The 21,786-nt window shown below is 53.1% G+C and overlaps 1 protein-coding gene across 3 annotated transcripts in view; it reads right to left on the minus strand.

Moving 5' to 3' along the window:
* DSCAML1 (DS cell adhesion molecule like 1) overlaps positions 1–21,786 on the minus strand; it is a 325,080-nt gene that overhangs the window by 71,214 nt on the left and 232,080 nt on the right. For 2 of the 3 annotated variants that reach the window (XM_079104474.1, XM_079104473.1), the window contains exons 4-8: positions 16,806–16,952; positions 10,661–10,939; positions 7,637–7,912; positions 5,061–5,357; positions 2,867–3,139 (exon numbers count right to left, since the gene is read on the minus strand). In XM_079104474.1, coding sequence (XP_078960600.1) covers positions 2,867–3,139; positions 5,061–5,357; positions 7,637–7,912; positions 10,661–10,939; positions 16,806–16,952 — 1,272 coding nt within the window. Of the gene's footprint in view, positions 1–2,866; positions 3,140–5,060; positions 5,358–7,636; positions 7,913–10,660; positions 10,940–16,805; positions 16,953–21,786 lie in introns of those variants that run through there. The other variant, XM_079104475.1, reaches the window with a different exon arrangement.

A 21,786-nucleotide genomic window follows, 5' to 3' on the forward strand; every position in this document is an offset into this window, starting at 1 on the left:
ACTGCCAGCATATGTGTTCAAGTGTGCACAGGCTTGTGTGTTGCTCCGGTGCATGAACACGCACACGTGTTCCAGAGTGTACGTGCACGCGGGTCTTTGACAATGCGTGGGTCTGTGTGCCGGGTGTGTTTGGCTCTTCTTGGCCCATTGTTTGAAAAATTCATTAGCAGAAGAGCAGTTCCAAAGGAAGGGAGTCAGCAGTTGTTTTTCCAGCTCTTGGGGTAGCCTGGGTTTTTGCACCACCCTGCCCTTCAGCCTTTGGCCCCACAGAGAAGGGGAGCCTAGGCGGAGGGAACTTCGATTTTATCTCAAGCTTTTAGTGCCCTGTTCCACCCCATTCCGCCCTCTTCTGCACTCTGGCTCCCAGCTCTGATCCCTGGTGCGTGTACTTTCCAGCCCGCAGTAGCCGTGGGGTTTGGTGTGTTGCCCCTGGACCCATCCCTTCCTCCCCCAAGTCAGGGCCCTTTGCCATGCCCAGGGGCGCCTTCTCCACCCCCCACCTTTGGTAGCTCTTGGAAGAGCACAGCCGCTAATCAAGCGTCGTGATCATAATCAGCTTTGATGGGTTCTTCTGTAAAAGTGCATTCTAATGAGGTGGGGAGAGGGAGTCACCAAGGGCGGGGATGAGGGACCTGAGCTTTTGGAGTGGTGGGGGCAAGAGGTCCCAGAGCCCCTCTCATGAATGAGGCTTCTTGGTCTAGAGAGATAACAGGTGACCTCACCCCCTCTAAGGCTCTATTTCAGACCCTGATGGTGGGGAAGGTGTGTACATGAGCCTGTATGTGGTGTACACACACACACACACACACACACACACACACGCCTCTCCCCCTAGGCTGGGGAGACTCTGTCTCTCTGCACTATCACAACAGGCCCAGCGAGTCACTGAGACGGAATGCATCAGATGCAATTCATTAGGACTGATCGTTCCCTGAATGGGCTTGAATAATTGATGAGCAGAAGCAGCTTTCAGGATGTTCCGAGTACTCCAAGGCTCGCTGGAGCCCTGTTATTATTATTATTTTTTTTATGCCAACATACCCGGCCAAATGCTTGCTGGTGCGGTTGGGTGAAGGGAGTGCAGCAAAGGTTAGATGTTTTAATATGTGATGTTTACACTGTGCGCTCGCGCTCCACTGCTTGTAACGGAAATGGATACAGGCAGCAGGATGCGGGTGGGGGGCGGGCTGCGCCCTATCCCACCACCACAGTCTGTTTCCCAGGATGCCAGGGGTAGGGCCTGGGCTGGTGAGGTTCTCCCTGGCACAGCAAGACCCTGGGGCTGGGCACAAGTATCAGCCAGAGAAGGGGTCCTCGGCATGCCTCAACCTGTCTGTGGTGCAATGGCGGCCAAGTGGGGAGGTGGAGTTGTCAGGTGTCCTCTCCTGTCCCCAGGCCTGAGATGGCCACAGACCAACCCCAGCTCACGGGGCTTAAAGCAAGGCTTCCCATAAGTCACTCCAACCCAGACGAATGTCTCAGTTACAGTTCAACAAACACACACCGTCTGGCACCATGACAGGTGGTGGGTACAGGAGGATGCATGTGACAGCCGCTGAGCACTGATCAGGATGAGCCCGATGACAAGGAGCACAGGGAGAGGCTGAGACAGGCTTTTTGCTGCTACTGCTCAGTTTCCCCGGCTGTCCTGCAGGCCTTACACCTGATGGTCCATGGTCATCACACACGTGAAGGATCAAACCAAATGCAGCATCTATTCCCAACCCTCCTCCCCCGAGACTTCCTTCATCCTGTCCACAAGGCCTCCATGTAAGCTTGCTTCCCTTGGAGCAAACAGGACACCAGGTCTGCCCCTTTGCAGGCCTGGACCCTCGGGTCTTTCTAGCTTCTACTTTCTGCGTCCCTGGCATGGCACCAATGCCAGAGGAGGGAAGTCCCCAGGTGACAGTGGCTCTCAAAAGTCTCAAGGACTCTTCTCTCTTCCATCTCCCTCCTCAGTGGTTCTTAAAACTGTGCCTTTATTCCTGAGGTAGAAAAGGGGTCAAAGTTCCTCTGGGTCTGCCCTTCCATCGGCCCTGGGTCATTCTTGACCTCTCCTTAGTCAGGCCTGGCAGGATTCACTTTCCCATCCTGTCTCCAGAGCAACAGTGAAGGCTCCTTTCCACACCGTCCAGACAAGCTCCAGGCCTGTCATTCCCAAAGGAGGGGTTTCACACAGCTGCATGACCCCAGAACCCAGGGGACATAGGACACTGGTTCATGTATTCACTTATTTTCTCATTTATCCATTCATTCATTGATCTATCAACTTACTGAGTGGCCACCACGTACCAGGCAGAAACACAGTCCTCACCCTGGTGAGCATGGAGGCCTGGGGTCAGGGGACTTCTGCCTTCCAGGCCTCAGGTGACACTAGCAGATAGAAAGTCTTTCCCCATTCCCTTAGCGACAGCCTGGGACAACCACTCTGTGCCCTGGGAGGGAGCCAGGGCAGCCAATGCTCCTTCTACCCTGGTCTCCTGTTGCTGACCACTGGTATGTCCCTCCTGACTTCAGGGTGGCCCCATCCTGACATCAGGGACCTGATGTAGCCTGCCATCTCTGACCTGTCCCGTGAACTGCTTCCTCTTTGTAAAAACCCTCGTACCTCTGGGGTCAGTGCTCTCTTGTCCTGCAGTCAACAGAGCAACCTAGAGGTAGAGTTCCTCATGTCCTCCTGTGTCCACCCTTGATCTTCCACCCTCCTCCCTTTCTTCTAAGAGCCATGCTGGTCCCTCTCTCTTGTCCTTTTACTCACTCAGAATTGCCTGCGGTTGCCTGAGCTATGGCTTGAAAATGGGCTGAGGCATCCTGGGAGGCTAGGGGGCGAGGGCAGGCAGGGGCTCTGGCTAGTGGGGAGGCCTACCTTTGACGGCCACGTGGACACTCTGGCTGATGGACAGTTGGGGCTGGATGAGGACGCTGCAGAGGTACTCGCCTTCGTCCATGCCTTTCTGCACGTCAGTCAGCTTGAGGGTCCCGTTCTCAAATACCACCTGGCGGTGGTTGTCCGGCAGCAGCAGGGCATCCTTGTACCACTTGATGGAGTAGTAGGGGTAACCGATGACCCTGCAGTTGATGAGGGTGTCCCGCCCGGCGACTGCTGTGATGTTCCTCATTGCCCGGATGCTGGGGGGTCCTGAGGCAGGGGAGGAGGAGGCGGAGAGGAGGGGCGAGCGGTGCCGTCAGCCAGGGACAGCCGGGCACCACCCTGTGGTACTCTTCTCAGTTGCTTGGCCCCTGAGACTTCTGGGGGTAGAGATTTGGTGGGAGTAGAGGGAGTCCTTTTTCAAGGCAAAGGCGTGGATTAGGGTCACCCATTATCTCTCCAGGATGCACTGTTGCTAGTGTCAAATAGCCGCAAACAGACATGTGCTATACATGGCTGCATGAAGAGGCCACTGCCAAACAGGACAGGGCACGTGGCCAGAAATGCAGCCTCACCAGGAAGCAGTTGGGATTTGGGAGGGCCATTCGTCATTCAAGAGAGGTCAGGACTTGGGGGTTAGAATGGGAAGGTGGGCACTGTGTAATTTCTACTCTACTTGTTCACACTGGTCTTACACCCAACAGGAACTTTCATGTGCTAACTCTCTGTAGGCCAACAGGAAGGTCTCCTCTGGATGAGCTGGTGATCTTCTTTCATCAGGTAAATGTGTATTATGGGCCCCCGTGGAGGGGTGAGAAATGGGGACTCTGTCACACTGGCTGGGGGGAGTGGGTATCTTTAGTTGGATCAGCTGGGCAGGTGGCAATATGGGGGTGGCAAAGGGGGCTCACACAGGGACAGTGCTAGAGAGAGCCAAGCAACTCTCTGGGCTTCAAGTCCCCATCTAGATAATAGGGAGCAGGACTGGGGAATCTCCCAGGCCCTGAAGCTCCTCCCCCTTCCAATTCAGAGAAGAGGGCAGGAGGGTGACCAAATGGGATGCCCACATTTCTCAGGAGGAGATGGAGACCTGGCCCAGGCAAATTTGGCATGAACTCGCATTTCTGTGACCCTTTCCTATCCCCAGGGCAACCACTAGCACCCCTGGACCAGTGCCCCTTTCCTTCTCTTCCCCAGTTCTCTTCTGTCCTTGGGCAGGGGTCATTGATAGGGTCAGATAAGGGCCAATTAGCCCCAAAGAACTGCAAAGAGCATCAGAGGAGACTGTTCCCACCATAGCGACTTGGAGAACTGAGATAGGGGATGATCAACTTGAGGATCCCTACCGCCACCCTTGGAGGCTCCCTGCCTCTGGACACTCCCACCTAGCCTCAGCCCCCTACTTTGTGTGTGTGTGTGTGTGTGTGTGTGTGTGTGTGTGTATGTGCACACACAAGTGCATGCATGCGATACTGGGGACTGAACCCAGGGTCTCTCACATGCTAGGACAGTGCTCTCCCACTGAGCTACATCCCCAGCACATTTTATTTTATTTTGAGACAGGGGTTTGCTACATTGTCCAGGTTGACCTTGAATTTGCTATCCTCCTATAATCCCTGCCTCTTAAGTAGTTGGGATTATGGGTGTGTGACAATATGCCTGGTTTGCCTCCTTTTGATGGCTTGGGCCTTGCAGGAGATGACACCTGGCTCCTGGCTGCTTGCACCTCCTGGAGCTCTTGGGGGACTGGCTCAGTAGAGGCAGTTAGGAGCACAGCTGAAGCATATTAAGGCCAGGCCTGGCCCCTCTGCCCCTGCCCTGTCTCTGTCCTTGCAAGGCCCTGGTGGGGCTGGCAGATGGTAGCTGGTGCATAGCTTACTGGGGCCCAAAGCGATTTGATGGGGGGATCAGGGTGGGGAGGGTCGGCAGGCTGGATTGTGGGAGAGGAGGAGGAGAAGGAGGAGGAAGGTGGGAATGAGAATGGATGAACTCTACCAGACACACACGCACACACAAGAGTGGATGGTGGGGCTTGTGGAGGGCAGGGAGAGGGGGATGGGAGAGAGGAGAGAAACCTCTACTAAAATCAAAATGACGGCTAATAATAACTAGTAATCACAAGAATAATGGTGAGCACAGAGATGGCAAAGGAACTCAAAGCCTGTTCTGATATTTAAATGTAGACAGGCACCTCTTACGTTTATTCGCGCCTGGTATTCAGCACTGCCCACCGCGTTCCGAGCCGTGCACCGGTACACGCCCCCGTCGCGGATCTGGGGGCCTGTGACGTTCATGTGGCTGATGGTGGTGCCATCGGACATGGTGTACTGGTTGGTGCGGTGGCTTCCGTCCCGCACGATAGGCTCGTCGTCCAGGGCCCAGGTGACCGTGGGGGGCGGGGCGCCCTTAGCTGCACACATCAGCGAGAACCGCTCCCCGGGGTTGACCACCTTCTCGCTGAAGGACGAGGCGATGCGGGGTGTGCCGTCTGCAGGGAGCGAGGAGCCCCCTTCAGGGTCATTGAGTCACAGAGAGACTTTCCCCAGGCTACCCCACCCTGGCAGGGGAGGAGGCAAAGCAGTAGCCATAATAACAATAAAGGACTGTCCCCAGCGTCAATTCACTTGCAATGCACAGCCCCCGAGGTGCCATTACTACCGTTAAGACTCCTGGGTTTGCTCTCCAACACATGCTAGTGCTGAATCTTTGGGCATAGTACTTAACCTCTCTGAGTCTTCCCATTTTTCACTGCTGGGAGATGGGGGTAACAGTGACAATGATTATACGCACCTCATTTGACACTGTGAGGATTAAATGAATGAATGCATTGAAGGTGCATAGCACAGTGCTTTGTAAGTACTTAATAAATGTTAAGTCCTCTCAACTTTTCCTGGTCCGCCTCTTTCTCATTCCTTTATTAATAAAGATGCTGAGGCTCAGAGGCAACTGCGTGTAGTGCTCTGTGTGGAGCGGGCCAGGCCTGTGGCGTCTAACCCAGGGCTCCTTACCCTCAACTGTGCCGGAGAGAGGGTGGGGCCATGGTGGCACCTAAGTTGGAGGCTTAGAATGCAAGTTTCCCAGAGGCAGTGGAAGTGGGGAGTCTGTGGCTAACCGAGCAAGCCTGAAGGAGACAGTTAACTTCCACCGACCCGACTTCCTCCTGCCGAACTCGGGAGATGTCATCACTAACCCTGGCCATCTTTCCATACGGGAGTGTTGTGAAGGATTAAAAGGTGTTAAGTTCACTGTGCTCCATATGTACGTACAATTATTATGTGTCAACTAAAAATTAAAAAATGTAATAAAAACAGGTGTCAAGTACTTTAAAAAGTGAAAAAAGAAAAAAGGTAAGGCGAATGTAACACAGCATTCTTTACATCCCATTTAAACAAAATGCTGATGTTAATCAAGACTCAGCCAGTCTGCCAGCCCCCAGCCCTTTTTCTGGGGGAGACCCTTTCCTAAAACCTGGGGAGAGCCTGATGCCTGGCAGAGCCTGGAAGTGCCCATGGGAGCCCCTTGGCCATCCGCCCCTCCCCTGCCTCCCTCCTCTGCCTCCCTTCCTGGCCTCCGTCCCCTGCTATCCCTCACCTCTCCACTTGGCCTTTCTGCCAGCCTTGTTTTTCTAGTTGCCTCCTCTCAACTGGTCACTAATGACTGCCTGTTGGGATCTCTGTCACTCCACCCAAGCCAAACAGGTGGCCCCCTCAGAGGGAAAATGAGCTCCATAGGGTGGTCTGCTCCCCAGTGGGGTATTATTGGGATAGGAGGTGCCCTGAGATGAAAAGCCCTCGTTTCCAACTAACCTGTGCTGGGGTGTTGGGAAGAGAGACCAGGGAATGGGCAGATAAGAACAGGGCCAAGGGAGGGCCAGGTGCCAGGGCTTAGACACCGCAGGTGCTCAGTGCCAAGGAGTGAGCCGTGAGCCATGGCAGCAAGACCTGTGGAGGATCCCATTCCTCCGGGCTTGCTTGGGTTTGGCATCTCTGTCATAGCCGTGAAAAGTCCTTGAAAGGAACAGAACTCTTGAGTGTTTTTGTGTATTGTTTGTTTGGGGTTAACAGTGAAGGAGGACCTGGGGAGTCATTCACCTTTTTGGTAAGACAGGGCTTCTGCCAGCCCCCACTGCACCTGTGTCTCCCGATCAAGAGGCTCCTCCTGTGTGCCCACAGCCCAGTGCCGGGGCCCACGACTTCGCAAATGGAGTGCAAGCTGGATTTTAGATCTCACCTACTTTCTTGGCCAGGCAACTTATGCAGTAAGAAACCTAAACAGCCATACACAGAGATGCTGGATGAGGACCCCCTGGTGGTGGCAGCTTTAGAGGGATAGAGGAACAGGTGGAAACAGAGACCCATGTGAAGAGATTTCAGGTTGGGGGAGGATCCAGAAGTCTAGAGGTTCCTGACACGCTTCCTGCCTCTGCAAGATTGAAAACCTTCAACACTCTAAAGAAGACCCCTCACACAGTACAGTTCTAGTAATTTTGGAGGGCGAAGGCTATTTAGTATGGTTAAGGGCCTCGAATTCAAATTCCAGCTCTGTCCCAGAGTGTGACCTTGAGCAAGTGAGAGAAGCCTCAGTTTCCTCTATTGCAAAACAGGTCTGTGGGAGGCTTGAAAAGGACAGGGACCTGTCTGGAGGGTAGTGGGCACTGGACCAATGCCTCCTAGCAACACAGTCACCTTGGGGGGAGGAAGGGGACCCAGCAGCCCCGCCTGGCCCCACCCTGCCCTTCCCTGTCTCTCCACCTGGCACCCAGCTTACCCTCCAGCACGATGATGGCGAAGTCCTGGGCAGTCTGGGCCTTGCGAGTGGCAAAGCACTGGTAGGCCCCAGAATGGCTCTTCTGGGCCGAGGTGATGAGCAGAGTCTCGTTATTGAGCCCGCGGATGGAAATGGCCTCGTCGGGCAGCACCAGCTCGGTGTTGCGGTACCAGCGGATGGTGAACTCTGGGGACCCCATCAGGGCACAGGAAAGGATGACCGTGCTGCCAATGCCGGTCTTCAGCTTCTTTGGTGTCAGGGTCACATGAAGGGGTTCTGGGCCAGGCCAGGTGGGGGAGACATGAGGGGAAAGGGGACAGGAGAAAAGAAAAGAAAGAGGGCTTACTGTGGGTAGAGGTCTGGGGCCCCCTCTGTGGCAAGGCCCGGCTTCTGCCGCCACACCCTGGTGTGGACAGGGCCAGGCAGCGTGCTGTTTCAGGCCTTGGCTAAATGGCAGGGTCAGGCCCCAAAACTCAGCACAGGGTTCTACGCCCTTAGGGACCTGGGGAACCTGTCTCCTTCCCTGCCCTCTCCTGTTGTCACCAAGGCCAGATACTCTCTAGAGCATCAACGACCTACCTGTGGTTGCTGCCTCCCCTACATTGCTTCTGTCCCCAGGGCTTCATACCTAGGGTGCTCTGCCTAATTCCTGCTCATCCTTGTTCCTTGCTCTTTGAATCCTAAGCTGCTTAGGAGAAGCGTGGCCCCTCTCAGTTTTGTCTCTAAGACCAGAGCCATGTTTATTGTCTGACCAGCTGACTGGTTATCAGTTGCAAGAAAATCTCTCTGCCTGAGCTCCATGGGCTTCCAGTTCTGTACAGGGCTCAGACTACAGGAGTGAGGTGACCCTGCAAGATAGCCTGCTGGCAAGAGGAGATGGCAGGCCACAAGGGTCAGTGCAGCCAAAGCAGACCTGACTCCACACGTGTCTCTCCTGCTGCTACCCACAGCCTCTGCCACTGCCAGGACATGTCAGTGCACAATGACGCAGGTGCCTCTTCCTGTCTCAGCCATTAATCAGAGCTCTCAGGACTCTGCTGGCCAACGCTCTCCTAGCTGTCCCTGCACAGGTTTGGTGGTAGAATAGGGGGGAATGGGAAGCATTGCTTTTCTCTCCATGAAACCAGCATAGAGGGGTTGTAGAGAGACTGGAGGGTGAAGAAAAGTCATGTCACTTCCCCTTGAACCTGGTTGTCCAGCAAACTCATTGGCAGGTGGGGCAGGAGCTGAGGAGGATGATCAAATACTCTGTGTATGGCAGGGTGGCTGTGCACACATCTGGAGGTGGTTCTTTGTTGCACATCAGTATGAGTGTCCCAGACATGAGCACACTGCAGTGATGGGGACCTCAGACATGCATGTGTAGGTATGGGGGAGTGGGCATGTGAATTTTGGACACTCATGCTTGTGTCCGTGTGAGTAAGTATCTGCTTGCCTGTATGTTGGACCAGGAGCTGTGAGTATCACATTTCCCTACAGTCAGGTTTGCTGATTTTCCAAGGATTTAGGGGGAATGCTCTCCCTGACCTGTTTCCTGAGACTGTGTGTGTGTGTGTGCGCGCATGCATTTGTACGTGTGTGTAACAGGAGGGGGAAGGAACCGAAGATAATGTTTAAACTTATTTAGACACCAATTAGGGCCAGAAGGGTGTTACCAACCTTAATCCTTCTGTCTGCCCACTTAGCTGTCTAGGGCTTGCTTATATGAGACGACTTCCCCGCCCCCAAAGCAGGGCTTACGACATTTTATCATGTGTTTGTCCCCTGCACTGCCTCTCCTGGAACATTTTGGGGGCTTTTTCTGCTTTTCCAGCTTTACTGCAAATACTCGTGGGGAGGGCCTCTTCCCAGCACTACGGATACACACTCCAACCCTCAAGACCTGCTGGACATGAGATGGGAGCCTGGGTTCAGATCTTGGCTGGGGGAGTTAGACACCAGGTGCGGAAGGCCGGGGGAGGTTCTGCTGTGGCCCTATGGTGCTCCCGAGGGTCTGCAACCCTGCAGCCCATGCTGATGAGATGGGCGATGAGGTGGGGAGAGTCCTCAGCCAACCTCCATGACAGAGTGGGCCTCCCACAGGACAGGGATGGGGTCACCTCTGGACAGCCTATTCCTCCTGCCCAGGTTGACCTTCACAATGTCCTTGGTTACAATTCAGGGACTCAGGCTATTATTGCTGCCCCTTGACAAGTGGGATTCCCCAAGAGTCCTCAGGGCAGCCTGGAGGGGAGGGGACTCTGGATGCCAGAGCTGGAAGAAGCTTCCTCATTTGACAGTGGGAACCTGAGGTGGGGTCACAATAAGGAAGGGGCAGGGACAAGGGATGATCCAGGTCTCATGAATTGTCATTTCCCTGGCATTAGCCCCTCATCTCCTTTTCTGCCTGCTTGGGTGCTCATAGTAGGAGGACCCTGCTGAGGCCTCCTGCTGTCCACAGCATGCCCTGGACCCCTGGGGCTCTGTGCTAGGGGGACAGGAAAGGACTAGAACTGATATCCAGCTGGCAGCTCCTGGTGCCACTGACGTGGTTGCTTATACCCAGTGTCTTCTCTGATGGATCAGTGCCTCTACCAATTATTGTTAAATGTCACCCTAGGATGGAGACATATGTCTGTCTAATGGATTAACATCAGCATTGCTTCCCTTAGTTCAGATACTGCCTCCTCCCAGCAAGCCAAGAAGCTCTGCCCTTGAGGAGGCTTGTCACCATCATCCTCATCATCCCATTTGACCCTTGGAGCTAGCAGGATGGCCGGAATCATTATCCCATTTCACAGAGATGGACACTGAGCTGATGGTCACAATTATGTAACCTGCCCAGAGCCTGTCCCTATCCGATAATGCCAGAACCAAAAGCTTCAAACCAACTGATTTTCCAGGACACCAACTGCCCTCCCTGGCCAGCCAGGAATGTCCCCTGGGGTCAGCCAGAAGCAGATGCAGTGCTGGTGGCAGCCCTCGCTGTTACACTGTGGTGCTATTTAAAGTCACTGGGGTTCAGAAGGGGCTTCCTCGACTCACCAACGACCGTGAGGAGGCCTGTGGCCTCTGCTGAACCGAAGGTGTTGGTGACTTCACATATGTAGGTACCGCTGTCCTCAGTCCGCAGGTCACTGATGGTCAGCCCTGTAATGCGTTTGGTCCAGCGGCTGTCGGCTGGGAGGGGCCGGCCATCCTTGAGCCAGCGGATGGCAGGGATGGGGTAGCCAGAGGCAGTGCAGGGCAGCTCCACCGTGTGGCCAGCCCACACTTCCTGGGAGTGGAAGCCATCCAGGATGGTGGGGATGGACTCAGAAGGGTCTGGAAGACAGAGAGGGTCAGCAGCCCTGGCCAGCCTGGGTGGGGTGCAGTGCAGTTAGGGGAGGAAGTGCCCAGACAGGAGCCCCCTGTGTCCACTGGTGGAGTGAGCAGTTCCCAGCATGACTCCAGAAAGACTTTCAGGGAGGATGTGTGTCTCCTGTGCTGTCAGGTGGAGCCCCTGAGAACCATGCTACAGGCGTGGAGAAGAGGAGAGAGTCTAATGGCGTTCAGGACCAGGATGACAGACAGGCCGATGGAGGAGAGGGAGGCAGAGCACAGGGTGCAGAGAGGAGGGCGGGAATGAGGGCCTTTCACCCAGAGTCTGGGGAACAGTGACCCCTGGGACGTGAGGCTCCCCATGTCTCCAGTTCTCAGTCTTTGGTAAGTCTATACCTGGGTCTCAAACTGAACTTGGGGGTGTGCTCCTCAAGAAAGGGGAGACAGTCGTCCTGCCCCTGCTCTGCCTCTTCCTGCCTTCACTCTGGGCAGACTCAGAGATGCCCAGAACATTTCTGTTGGAGCCCAGATGATTCCAGAAGTGGATCCCTCTGCAGAACCCCCCACCCTACCCCCACCCCAATTGCAGACCAAGAGGCATTAGCGCCCATGAGACCTGTGGTCTGAACCTGAAGAAGAACAAGGAAGGTCTCTGCGGATGGGACTCAGTGTGTGTGACCCTCATTCCTTCTGAGTGGGTGTCTCTTCTGTTCTCAGTCTCAGCCTCACCCTAGTGACCTCCCTGAGGTTTCTGCCCCTGCTTTAGAGTTCCCCTATACCTGCACACACCCCAACTTCTTGTTCTGAATCCCAAGGCCTACTGTGATCTGGCTCAGTCTGCCGCCTGGCCTGCTACACTCCTCTCCACCTTTCAATCCTAGAGTTCCCATGGTGGCACTCTGGGTCACCTGGGTGCCCAGCTGTTCTCTGTATAGCCAACTCCTAGTCATCTCTCACATTCCAGTTTCTATATCCTCTTCTGGGTAACCCCTCCAACTTAGCTACTCCCCCTGGGCTCCTATAGAATTGTCTTTTTACTTAGTTTTATTTTCAAGCAATTCCCCCTCCCCCTCCCCCTCCCCGCCCTTTTTAAAAAGTTAAAAGAAAAAGTTAAAAAGCGCTTTTTTTTTTTTTTTTTTTTGAATGGGTAATATGGGCAGATGGCAAGTTTCAGAAAGCATAGAGGAGTAGACGGTGAAAGGGAGTCTTCCCACACCCCTGGCCTCGATGCCCCATGCGCCTCAGAGGCAGCTACTGTGGTCGCCTCCTTTCTCCAACAGCAGCCGCAGGCTACATCCATCTTCCAGGAAGATTATGGTTCCTGAGGCAGTGCTGACCCACAGTCCTCTCTCCCGAGCTTGCATGGGCAGGGCCCCAGGCTGTTGAACCATCAATGTCTGAGGGAGGATGAAGGGGAATCGGGGGACACTCAGGAGTGGAGTGGGTCAGCAATCTGATTTTTCTGGATAAAACTCCACATTGCAGAATTTTATAGACAGCAGGAATAAAACAGCTGCCTGGGGAACTTGGAGAGCATGAAGACAGGAGAGAGGTGAGGAACCAGCTCAGAATCACTGCAGCCCCAACCAAGATCAGAAACCAGGTCTCCCCTCACCCTTGCTCAGGAGGTGGGATCCAAGATGGAATAATTTAACATTCCGAATGTTGTTTAGGAGTGAAAGGTGAGCACTGTTGACCCTCCCTAAGGGGAAATCCCCTCTGTGCTCAGCTCCTGTGTCTGGAGAGGAGTGGATTGGGATCGCCTCTGGTTAAAAGGCTTTCCAGAAGTCAGGGCCTCTCCCGAGTTCCAGTGCTCTAGATGGGGTGCCTGCGTGGGCAGGAGCTGGGGCTGGGAGCCAGGAGGCCCAGGTGTGCGTTCTGACTGGCTGCTGACGCCCCTTGCGACCTTGGGCCTGAGGCTTCGTCCTCAGAGCTGAGTGCCCTCATCTGAATGGTGAGGGAGACCCTGGTGCCTCCAGATCGCACAGGGCTTTTGCAGGGAACCGATGGCGCAATCAGTGTCAAAGTGCTGCCCAGACAGCCCCGAGTTGCGGAAGTGCAGGGCAATTACTATTGGGTGCCACCCTCCCTCCCTGCCAGATCTGCGGCCTCTTCCCCCACCCCCCACCCGGTGGGAATGGTTGGGATAAACAAACCCTGTGCCAGGGAAGAATTACTCAATGTGACACTTAATTGATGCAAAATACACAAATTCCGTGGCACACGGTAGAATTTACAAGCGGAGGGGCCGCCAGGGCGGTGGAGGAAGGGCGGGGGGAGGGAATTAATCAACGAGGCTCAGGCGTGAAATTAAATTCTGAGGGAAAGAAACCTCTTTCATTACTCTGAAGCAGAAGTAAAACGCTGCGGCGTGTGCACGGCGACAGCCTCGGGGGACGGGGCGCTGGCAGCACCGGTGCAGGGCAGGGGAGACGTGGCCCTGCCCGGAGAAATCACGGTGCGCTGAGCTGGGCAGGGCTCGGTCCGGTGCCTGGGCGGCTGCAGGGACCTCCTACTGTGGCCCGGGAGCAGGGAACACAGCCTCTGCATCTGGCTCTGTCCTGTGTGAGCTCAGCCTGGGCGCTTAATCTCTCTGGTCCCTGATTTCCTTTTCGGATGATAATGCCCATCCCACTGGGTTGTCCTGGGGACTCAGCCAGTTAGTGCACTAACTGAAATCAGTGGCAAACTAAAAAGTGCCTAGGGGAGTGGAATGGCCATTATTAGAGTGTGTTTTGGAGAGGCTCGGACTCAACTGCCTCATCTAACATGGAAAATATAAAAATATGGAAGCCCCCCCCCACCCCCACCACTTTGGGACGGCTACAGCACAGGACCACCCGGACCAGTCACCCCATGGGAACTGCAGCTTCTGGCTCCCTATGCGTCTGCTCCAGGCTCCACGCTCACACCCAGCTTCCTAGTTCCTTCTCTCCACTTCCCAGTGTGGTGCATTTTGCCACTTCCATTTTACAGATGAGGAAGCTGAGGCTTGAGACCTTACGTATTTTATGCCAGGTTGCTTACATAGCTAGTGAGCAGAGACAGAGGTGGAAACTTGTTCTGGTTCGAAAATACCTTTTTAACAATACACCTCATCGTCCCCCGCCCCAGCACACACTGAGCCAGCACTGACAGTGAGTGCAGATGTGTCTCCTGCCCTGACCACCCCCAGCAAGTGGCCATGGGTCTCATTATCACCCTTTCCTCTCACCCTTGGGCCCAGGAATCCAGGGTGACAACACCCTTCCTGGAGCTCACAGTCTTGGCCACCAGGGACTGGACTGCCTCAACTGACACCTGTCCAGCCTCTCAGGACGGACCCCCGCTGGGGAGTGGATCGAGAAGGGTGGGCAGCCCTGTGGTCCCTCCCCACTGCCTTGCTCCAGTATCAGTTGCATTTTTGCAGAGACAAGCAGCTTGCAGACAGGCTGGCTTGTCACACCACATCACATCACATCAGGGCCCCACGTCACTGCGCGGGTCCCTTCTCTTCAGCTCCCTCCGTCTTCCTTTCTCCTCTACCTTCCTTTGTCTTTGTGTGTGTGTGTCCTCTGTCATCCTCCTGTTTGGGCTGCCAGGGCACCTGCCTGTCTCCACTCAGCTTCTCTGTTCGGGATTTATGTGTGAGTCCCCGGGGGTATGGTGGTCTCTGTCACTTCTCCCGCCCCCCTCTCCCCACAGCTGGTGGTGAATGAGGAGGAGGCGAAGGCTAGGCACAACCTTCAGTTTAACGAATGTCAATTTTTGAGGGATTCTTGCTTATTCCCTCCCAAAGCTGGAGGCCCAATCAGCTGATTAGAGGATGAAGGGACCCCATTGTCATGGAGGAGGATGGAGCAGGCCTGCAGGAGAGGGAATTCTTTCTCACATTGTATAAGAAGCATGCAAATGAGAAGCAAAGACACCATCCAAACAAGTTGGAGGTGAACCACTCCATTTGGGAATTGGGCTGCAGATTCAAAAGTCAAACCACAGCGACAGTGCCATGTAGCACAGCCCCACCTCCTTCCCATACAACAGCATGGGTTCTGTTGGTATCGGTTGAGGCCATAAATATTTACTTGACACCTACTACGTGCACAGGGCCAGGCACTGAAGACACAGGGTGGATCAGAGAGGCTAACCATTGCCCTCCTCTTCTTGTTCTCCTAGACTTGTCTCCAAATGACAAATGAGAGGGGTCCTGGAGAGAGCCATCTGTTGATCATGGCTGATCTCACCGAACTGCAGAGTGCAGTGGCAGATAGAACCAGAATTGTCCCTTAGTCTAGCTCCTTTTCCAGAGGACTAGATGGGATGTATGACTTTGTGGCTCTAATCCCCAAAACTCACTATTAGTTCATTCTCTTTCCTAAAAGCCTCTCCAATCTCACTTAAGACAGGGATTTTCAAATTGTAGGCTGCAAACCACTGGAGGTTGTGGAATCCATTTAGTGAGTTGCAACCAGCATTGAGAAAAACCAAAATAGGCCAGGCGTGGTAGCACATGCCTGTAATCCCAGTGGCTGGAAGGCTGAGGCAGGAGGATCTCATGTTTAAAGCCAGCTGCAGCAACTCAGCGAGGCCCTAAGCACCTCAGAGGGACCCTACCTCTAAATAAAATATAAAAAGGGCTGGGGATGTGGCTCAGTGGTTAAGTGCCCCTGGGTTCAATCCTTGGTAAAGAAAAAAAGAGAAAACAAACAAACAAACAACAACAACAAAAAAAACCCCAAAACAAAACCCACAATATGGTAGAATAGGATAGAAAATGCCAGAGTGCATTACTGGGGTGTAGGAGAAAATGCCAGAGTGCATTGCACAGGTGATGATAAAAACGTCTGCCTGGGGCTGGCTGTCAAAAGAGGGTGGAAACCACTGTTCCAGAAAGCCCTCCTTGAAGGGCGCTATATGCCTTCTTTACTCTGCTACAGGCTAGATGTAGGCACCCAATTGGCCCCTTCCAAGGGGACCTGCAGCTGGAAGGCTCCTAGATCCAGGGAGGCAGCATATGAATTCTGGTGGTGCCCCTACCTGGTTTAATAGCTGGTGCAAGTTTCTCATCTTCCTTAAGATTTGGTTTTCTCATCTGTAAAAATAGGGAGAACCACGTACATATCTCCTAGGGCTGTGGGTACCAACAGACAACAAATGAGAAAAGTCCCTGGTACTCAGAGGAATTCAATAAATCTCCGCTTCCATCCCTTCCTCAGACACTACAATCATTCCAGACTGAGAATTCTTTAAAAAATGTATTATTATTATTATTTTTTGCGGTGCTGGGGATCGAACCCAGGGCCTTGTGCTTGCAAGGCAAGCACTCTACCGACTGAGCTATCTCCCCAGCCCCCAAAATGTGTTGTTTATAAATTAAATTCTGCCTGCTTTCAAACGTTGGGAGGTGACCTCAAACAAGATACAGAGCATACATTGATGAAATAGACTCCTAAAAAACACTTGGAGACAGGAGGAAATGCAAAAATGCTCAGAACCTAGACTAATAGTTACTATTTGAGTATCTGATTTTATTCAAGAGCTTCCTGGCAGGGAAGGCAAAAAGAGGAAAGGCAGGGTGGGTTCATAACCCTTGTGATTAGGTACCCTATTTTTATGAATGAGAAAACCAAACCAGTTAGGACAACTAAGTGTTCTCTGATACAGACTCCTGAAGAGAACTTGTCACCCAGTCCTTACACTCAGGGTACACAAACCCAAATTGGATAATGTCTTGCTGGACGTTTTCTGCACCAGTGTTCTTTAATCTCTTTCTCTGAGTGCCCCAGTACACAGGGGACTCCCAGATCTGTAGGGGGATATGAAGAGTCCCAGGGATGGGCTGGTGTCCTCCCACCCCAGCCCACTCCACTCCCCTGGTCCTCTTGCCTACCTGTCACGGAGAGGCGGGCCCCATTGCTCTGCCGCGTTTCCCCGCTGTATTTGTGCTTGGTGATGCAGCGGTAGGTGGACAGGGCGTCCTCTTTCTGCACGTCAGAGATGTACAGCCCGCCGTGGTGAGTAATAAAAAACCTGTTTTCTGGAGACACAACCAGGACACAGCCCATTACTCCCTGGCCTGGGCGACTGACTGACAGGTGGACTTCTCCCAGGCTGGAAGTGTTGTCCAGGGAGGTGGGGGAGGGAAAAACCCAGGGGTGAGGCCAGTACAGCCTCAAAGGTGGGGTTGGGGGTGGCAGTGTCATTACTAATAGATGAGGATTTTCCACACGCAAACAACATGACAAATAGAGATTATAGTAATTGTTTCCTTAAGTGTCGATGCTTCAGGGTTTGATGGAAAGCAGTTGGGATTTGGAGTCAGAGAGCTGGGTCCAGAGCCAGCTCTTCCTCTTATTAGTGATGAGAACTTGGGAAAGTTACTTAACCTCTTGGAGCCTTGTCTGTATAATTAGGTTCAAATATTTTATGGGATGGAGGTACAGGTGAAGAAATAAGTGTCTGGCACAGAGAAAGGGTTCCCTCAGTGAATGTTAGTCCCCTTCTTTCCTATCTCCTTACAAGAGTTTGCAAAGCCCTTTCACATTCATGTTTGGTTGGCTCTTAACAACTGTTTGAGGTGTCTCCATTTCATAGAGGAGGAAACTGAGACTCTTGGGGAAGTGACTGGCATAGGTCACACATCCAGATCATGGACTTGGTCTTCTGAGTCCCAGTTCTTCTACATTAACCCGAATCTAAGGCCTAAATCCTCTGCTCAATTCACTCCACACGTCATTTATTCACTCCACCAACGACTATTGAAACTAGGCTCTTTGAGGAGTGGGGCCATGGAGATATGCAATAATAATTCCACCAACATATTCAAAGCCCCATTTTGTGCAAGGCAAAGAAAGGGACAGGCTCTGGGCTGTATTTCCGTGCCGCCATTACAGCCATTACTATCAGGACTTGGCGGGGAAGTGGGGGACAGGCATGAGGTTCCACTTGGAGTGGAGTCTTTCTTTGTTCTGGGCCCTAAGGCTTGGGGCTTCCTCAGGCAAGCGTGGAGGTCCCCGGGCTGCCATTTCCACTGGGAGGGGCCACTGGACTCAGGAGAGGCCACACCTTAAAGCAGCAGGAGAGAATATGATGTTGAACCTGCTGGAGGAACTGGTAAATATGGGAATTCCTTCCACCTGGGGCAGAGCGACATCCCCTCAATCAATGACAGGAGTTCTGGTTGTGTCTCACCCAATTAGGAATATTCAGTGGGGTCCCACCCTCCAAGCACAAGTTTAAGATTTTGAGCATGTGCAGGTGGGGACCTCACCAAAGGACACTTTCTGACAGTCAAAGCTGTAGAATTTGGGGGGGGGGGAGTTTAATGTGCATGACAATATCTTTGACAAAGCTTCCAGCCTTTGTTTGGATACTTCTGGGGCTGAGGAACTCACTACCTCTCTCCACGGTCCTTTCTAGAGTTAGGAGCTCTGACTTCTGAGGAGTTCTTCCTTGGTCACCACTGGTCACCTCAGAGGAGCCACAGGTCTTGCTTCTACTCCCTGGAACTCTGTGCAACCAGCTGAAATCTGTGTTCCTGACATGTTCCCGCCCAGCCGTCAGGCCCTTTGACTTTTCTTCGGGCTACGCAGGCTTAGGACTTTATTTATTTATTTTTTAATAGTTATTTATTTAACATGGTTTCAAGTAATTTCATTAATCTGTCTCTTGCTTGTGAATAAACTTGGGTTTATCTGTAACTCTCCTAACTGCCCCCCTTCCCCTTCTTTCTTTCCTTCCTTCCTCTTTTCTCCCTCCTTCCCTTGTACACTTCTCTATACAGCACTGGACGCGCCAGGAGCCAGGCACTCTGCCAAGTGTGGGGATCTAACAATCAGACTCCACTGGTCACGGCAGAACCGAGCAGGACCATGGATGATTAGGCGCGAGAGGGAGGCAGCCTAGTTCCTGTAGTCTCCATGCCCTCAAATAAAGACCAGCCTTGTCTTTGAGAAACTCTGCCCCATCTCTCTCTCTCTCTCTCTTCCCCTGAGACAGTGGCTCTGTGGGCCCAAGTCTGGGCCCTAAATTCACAGGGCCCGGTCAGCTGTATCCGCTGGGGATCGTCCTCAACAATCTGGCAGCTCACTAGTCGTCTGGATCTTGGAGTTTAGGGGACCCCTTGCCCTGCCCCCTCTAGCACACAGATGGCAACTGTGCAGACCCCGACTCAGACAAGAAGGCAGAAGGGGGGAGCTGAGCACTGCAGCCCGCCGAGGGAGAGGAACAGAGGAAACATGGCAAGCCTGGCTCCAAGGCCGGACTCCGCATGTGCCATTGTCTCCATGTTGTGACATCCCAAAGTCAAACGTGGAAGCTCTCCAGTAATTTATTATGTAACTGGGACCAGAATGCAGATCTACTGGAGGGTGTTGCTGCCAGTCAGAAGTAGCAGGGTGGGGACGCGGTGATGGTGGTGGTGGTGGTGACAGGGTGAGGAAAAACAGGAAGGACAAAATCAACATTGGCAGACCACAGGTGCCCCAGCCAGGACAGCTAGGACCCTGTGTTCTTGCTCCTCCCAGCACCCCAGGACAGATGGAGCCCTGGCCCGACTGGGATTTTAAACCAGGAGTAGAGTAGGGGCTGGGGTGCGGGTGATGCTGCGGTGATGGTGGTGGGGAGCTGGGGTTTCTATAGCAACAAGCAGCTGCCGCATCTGATGTTTCACATCCTTCATTGTCCTCATTTCCCCCTCCCTTCCCCCCTTCTTGTGCATATTTAATTGCAGTAACGTTTTCAGACACAGTGTTTTGCTCCTCCTGAAACAAAGGCAGGCTGCAGCCAGGGGGATGCGCAGCAGCGAGAGGGGAAGGAGAAATCAGGGGTATTATGTTAATCCCCTCTGGGGGGGACTCAGCAACATCAGTTCTGCATGTTTGATGAGAATCAGATGATGGGCCCCGCTGGGGAAGGGAACGAACAAGAGGCCTGCAGAGTGGGCCTCATATGGTGCAGAGCGGAGGGACACACAGCCAGCTGCGGGGCGCTGGATGGGCCAGGGTGGACAGCATGCCGGCCTCCAAGGCTGGCACTGCGAGGTGTCCTGGCAGACTGGCTGCCCACGCTCTGCACCGGCCGTCAGAATGGACGGCCAGGTCCATTCCAGGTCCTTGGCACCTCCTCCTGGGAGCACAAGAGGAATGAGAGTGGAGCCAGCCCCATCCTGAGGCCACTTGGAAACACACGTAGGGGAGGATTGATTTTTAGTTGATACCATACCAGGGGGTGAAAGTGGCATTTAGTGGGCAGGGACTGGGGTGCTGGGCATCTTGAGTAACAAAGAACTATTCCGCCCCAAATGCCAACAGTGTGCCTGTGGGCTTACGCGTGTCTAGTCATTTGCCCGTAGGCTTTGAGTCCAGGACACAGAGCTCTGTTTAAACGTGGACTCTGCCTTGGCCGCTGCTTGATTGTCATGTGGTATCATCTGGCACCATGCTCGTGACCAGGGAAGTGCCATACATTGTCAGTGAATCCTTCCTTCTTTTTGTTATTACTTTGGCATGTTTCGCCATCCTCTCCTGCTGATCTGGACCAGTCTTCTACTTAAAACAAAACAAAACAAAACTGTGAGCATCTCTTACATGGTAGGCCAAGGACTTCACATCGATTATCTCATTTAATCTCCACCACCCTTTGAAATGGATTCTATTAGAAGCCTAGAAAGGTTAACTAATCTACCCACTGCCACACAGCTAGAACCTGATAGTGCCTGGTCTATTAGCCTGCTTCCAAAGTCTGTGCCAGACTGACCTCCTAGGATAGCACCATCAGTCTTAGGGACATATGACATCAGTCTGGTTACTTCAGTCAGTGGGGTCCATTCAGTTCAGTTGGCCTGAATTATTTTTTTGTGGAGGGTTCCCTGGTCCTGGACTGGGCTCCATGGAGAAGTCTTGGACTTGGTCTCTGCCCCTGGAATTCCACAGTTGAAAGACAATATCTTTCTACCATAAAAGGTACACCATCGGAGTTGGGGTACTGTTGAAGGTGAGGAGGTGGCCGGGTGGAAGCCAGGGAGGAGCGGGTGGCTGTAAGGGGGCATGAGCTATCTAGTATGGTGGGGCAGGCGAGGCTAAGACTGAAGAGACGGGGCTGTTGTTCTGGTTCTACCATTAATGTTGGGTATATGCTGTATTGAAAAATATCCTTGTGGCTGACCTTGCTGGAAATAAGGTCTCTGCAAAGGGGACAGGTTAGCTGTGGTCACCGTGGGTTTAGTTGGTCTCTAAATTTAATTTAACTAATGTTGTCCTGAGAGGAAGGAAATGTGGACATGGACACCCACTTGCAGACTGCACCATGTAAAGATGGAGGAGAGATTGGAGAGATGCGCCTAACAGCAAAGAAGTGCCAAGGGTCTTTAGCAACCACCAGAAGTGGAAGAGACAAAGAAGGATCCTCCCCAGAGCCTGCAGAGAGCACAGCTTGGCACCACTTTGAGTTTGGACTTGCAGCCTCCAGAATTTTGAGACAATGAGTCTCTGTTATTTTCATCCCCCAGCTTGTGGTCATTTGTATGGCAGCCCATACAGGACGTCCTTAGGGAAGTCTCGCCTTCTCTCAGGTCTTGGCTTTCCCATCCACGAAGGGGGAGAGGATTGGGTGAGTGGTCTTAACTGTGTTCGTACATTAGAATCATCTAAAGAACTGGGGGTTTGGGCCTGGAAGTTGGTATATTAAAAAAGCTTTGGGGAAGATTCCAGGGTGTAGGGCAGAGAAACCCTGGACCAGATACACTCGTCAGGACCCTTTCCTCTTGAGTCCCACTCCATCAGAAGAGTGAAGAAAAGAAATAGAACTTATATCGTGTCATAGGGCTGTTGGGAGAATTAAATGGAAGACTCCCAGGATAGCCCCAGCACACA

The sequence above is a fragment of the Sciurus vulgaris genome (genome assembly GCF_902686455.1).
Source record: "Sciurus vulgaris genome assembly, chromosome: 11".
Classification (NCBI taxonomy): Eukaryota; Metazoa; Chordata; class Mammalia; order Rodentia; family Sciuridae; genus Sciurus; species Sciurus vulgaris.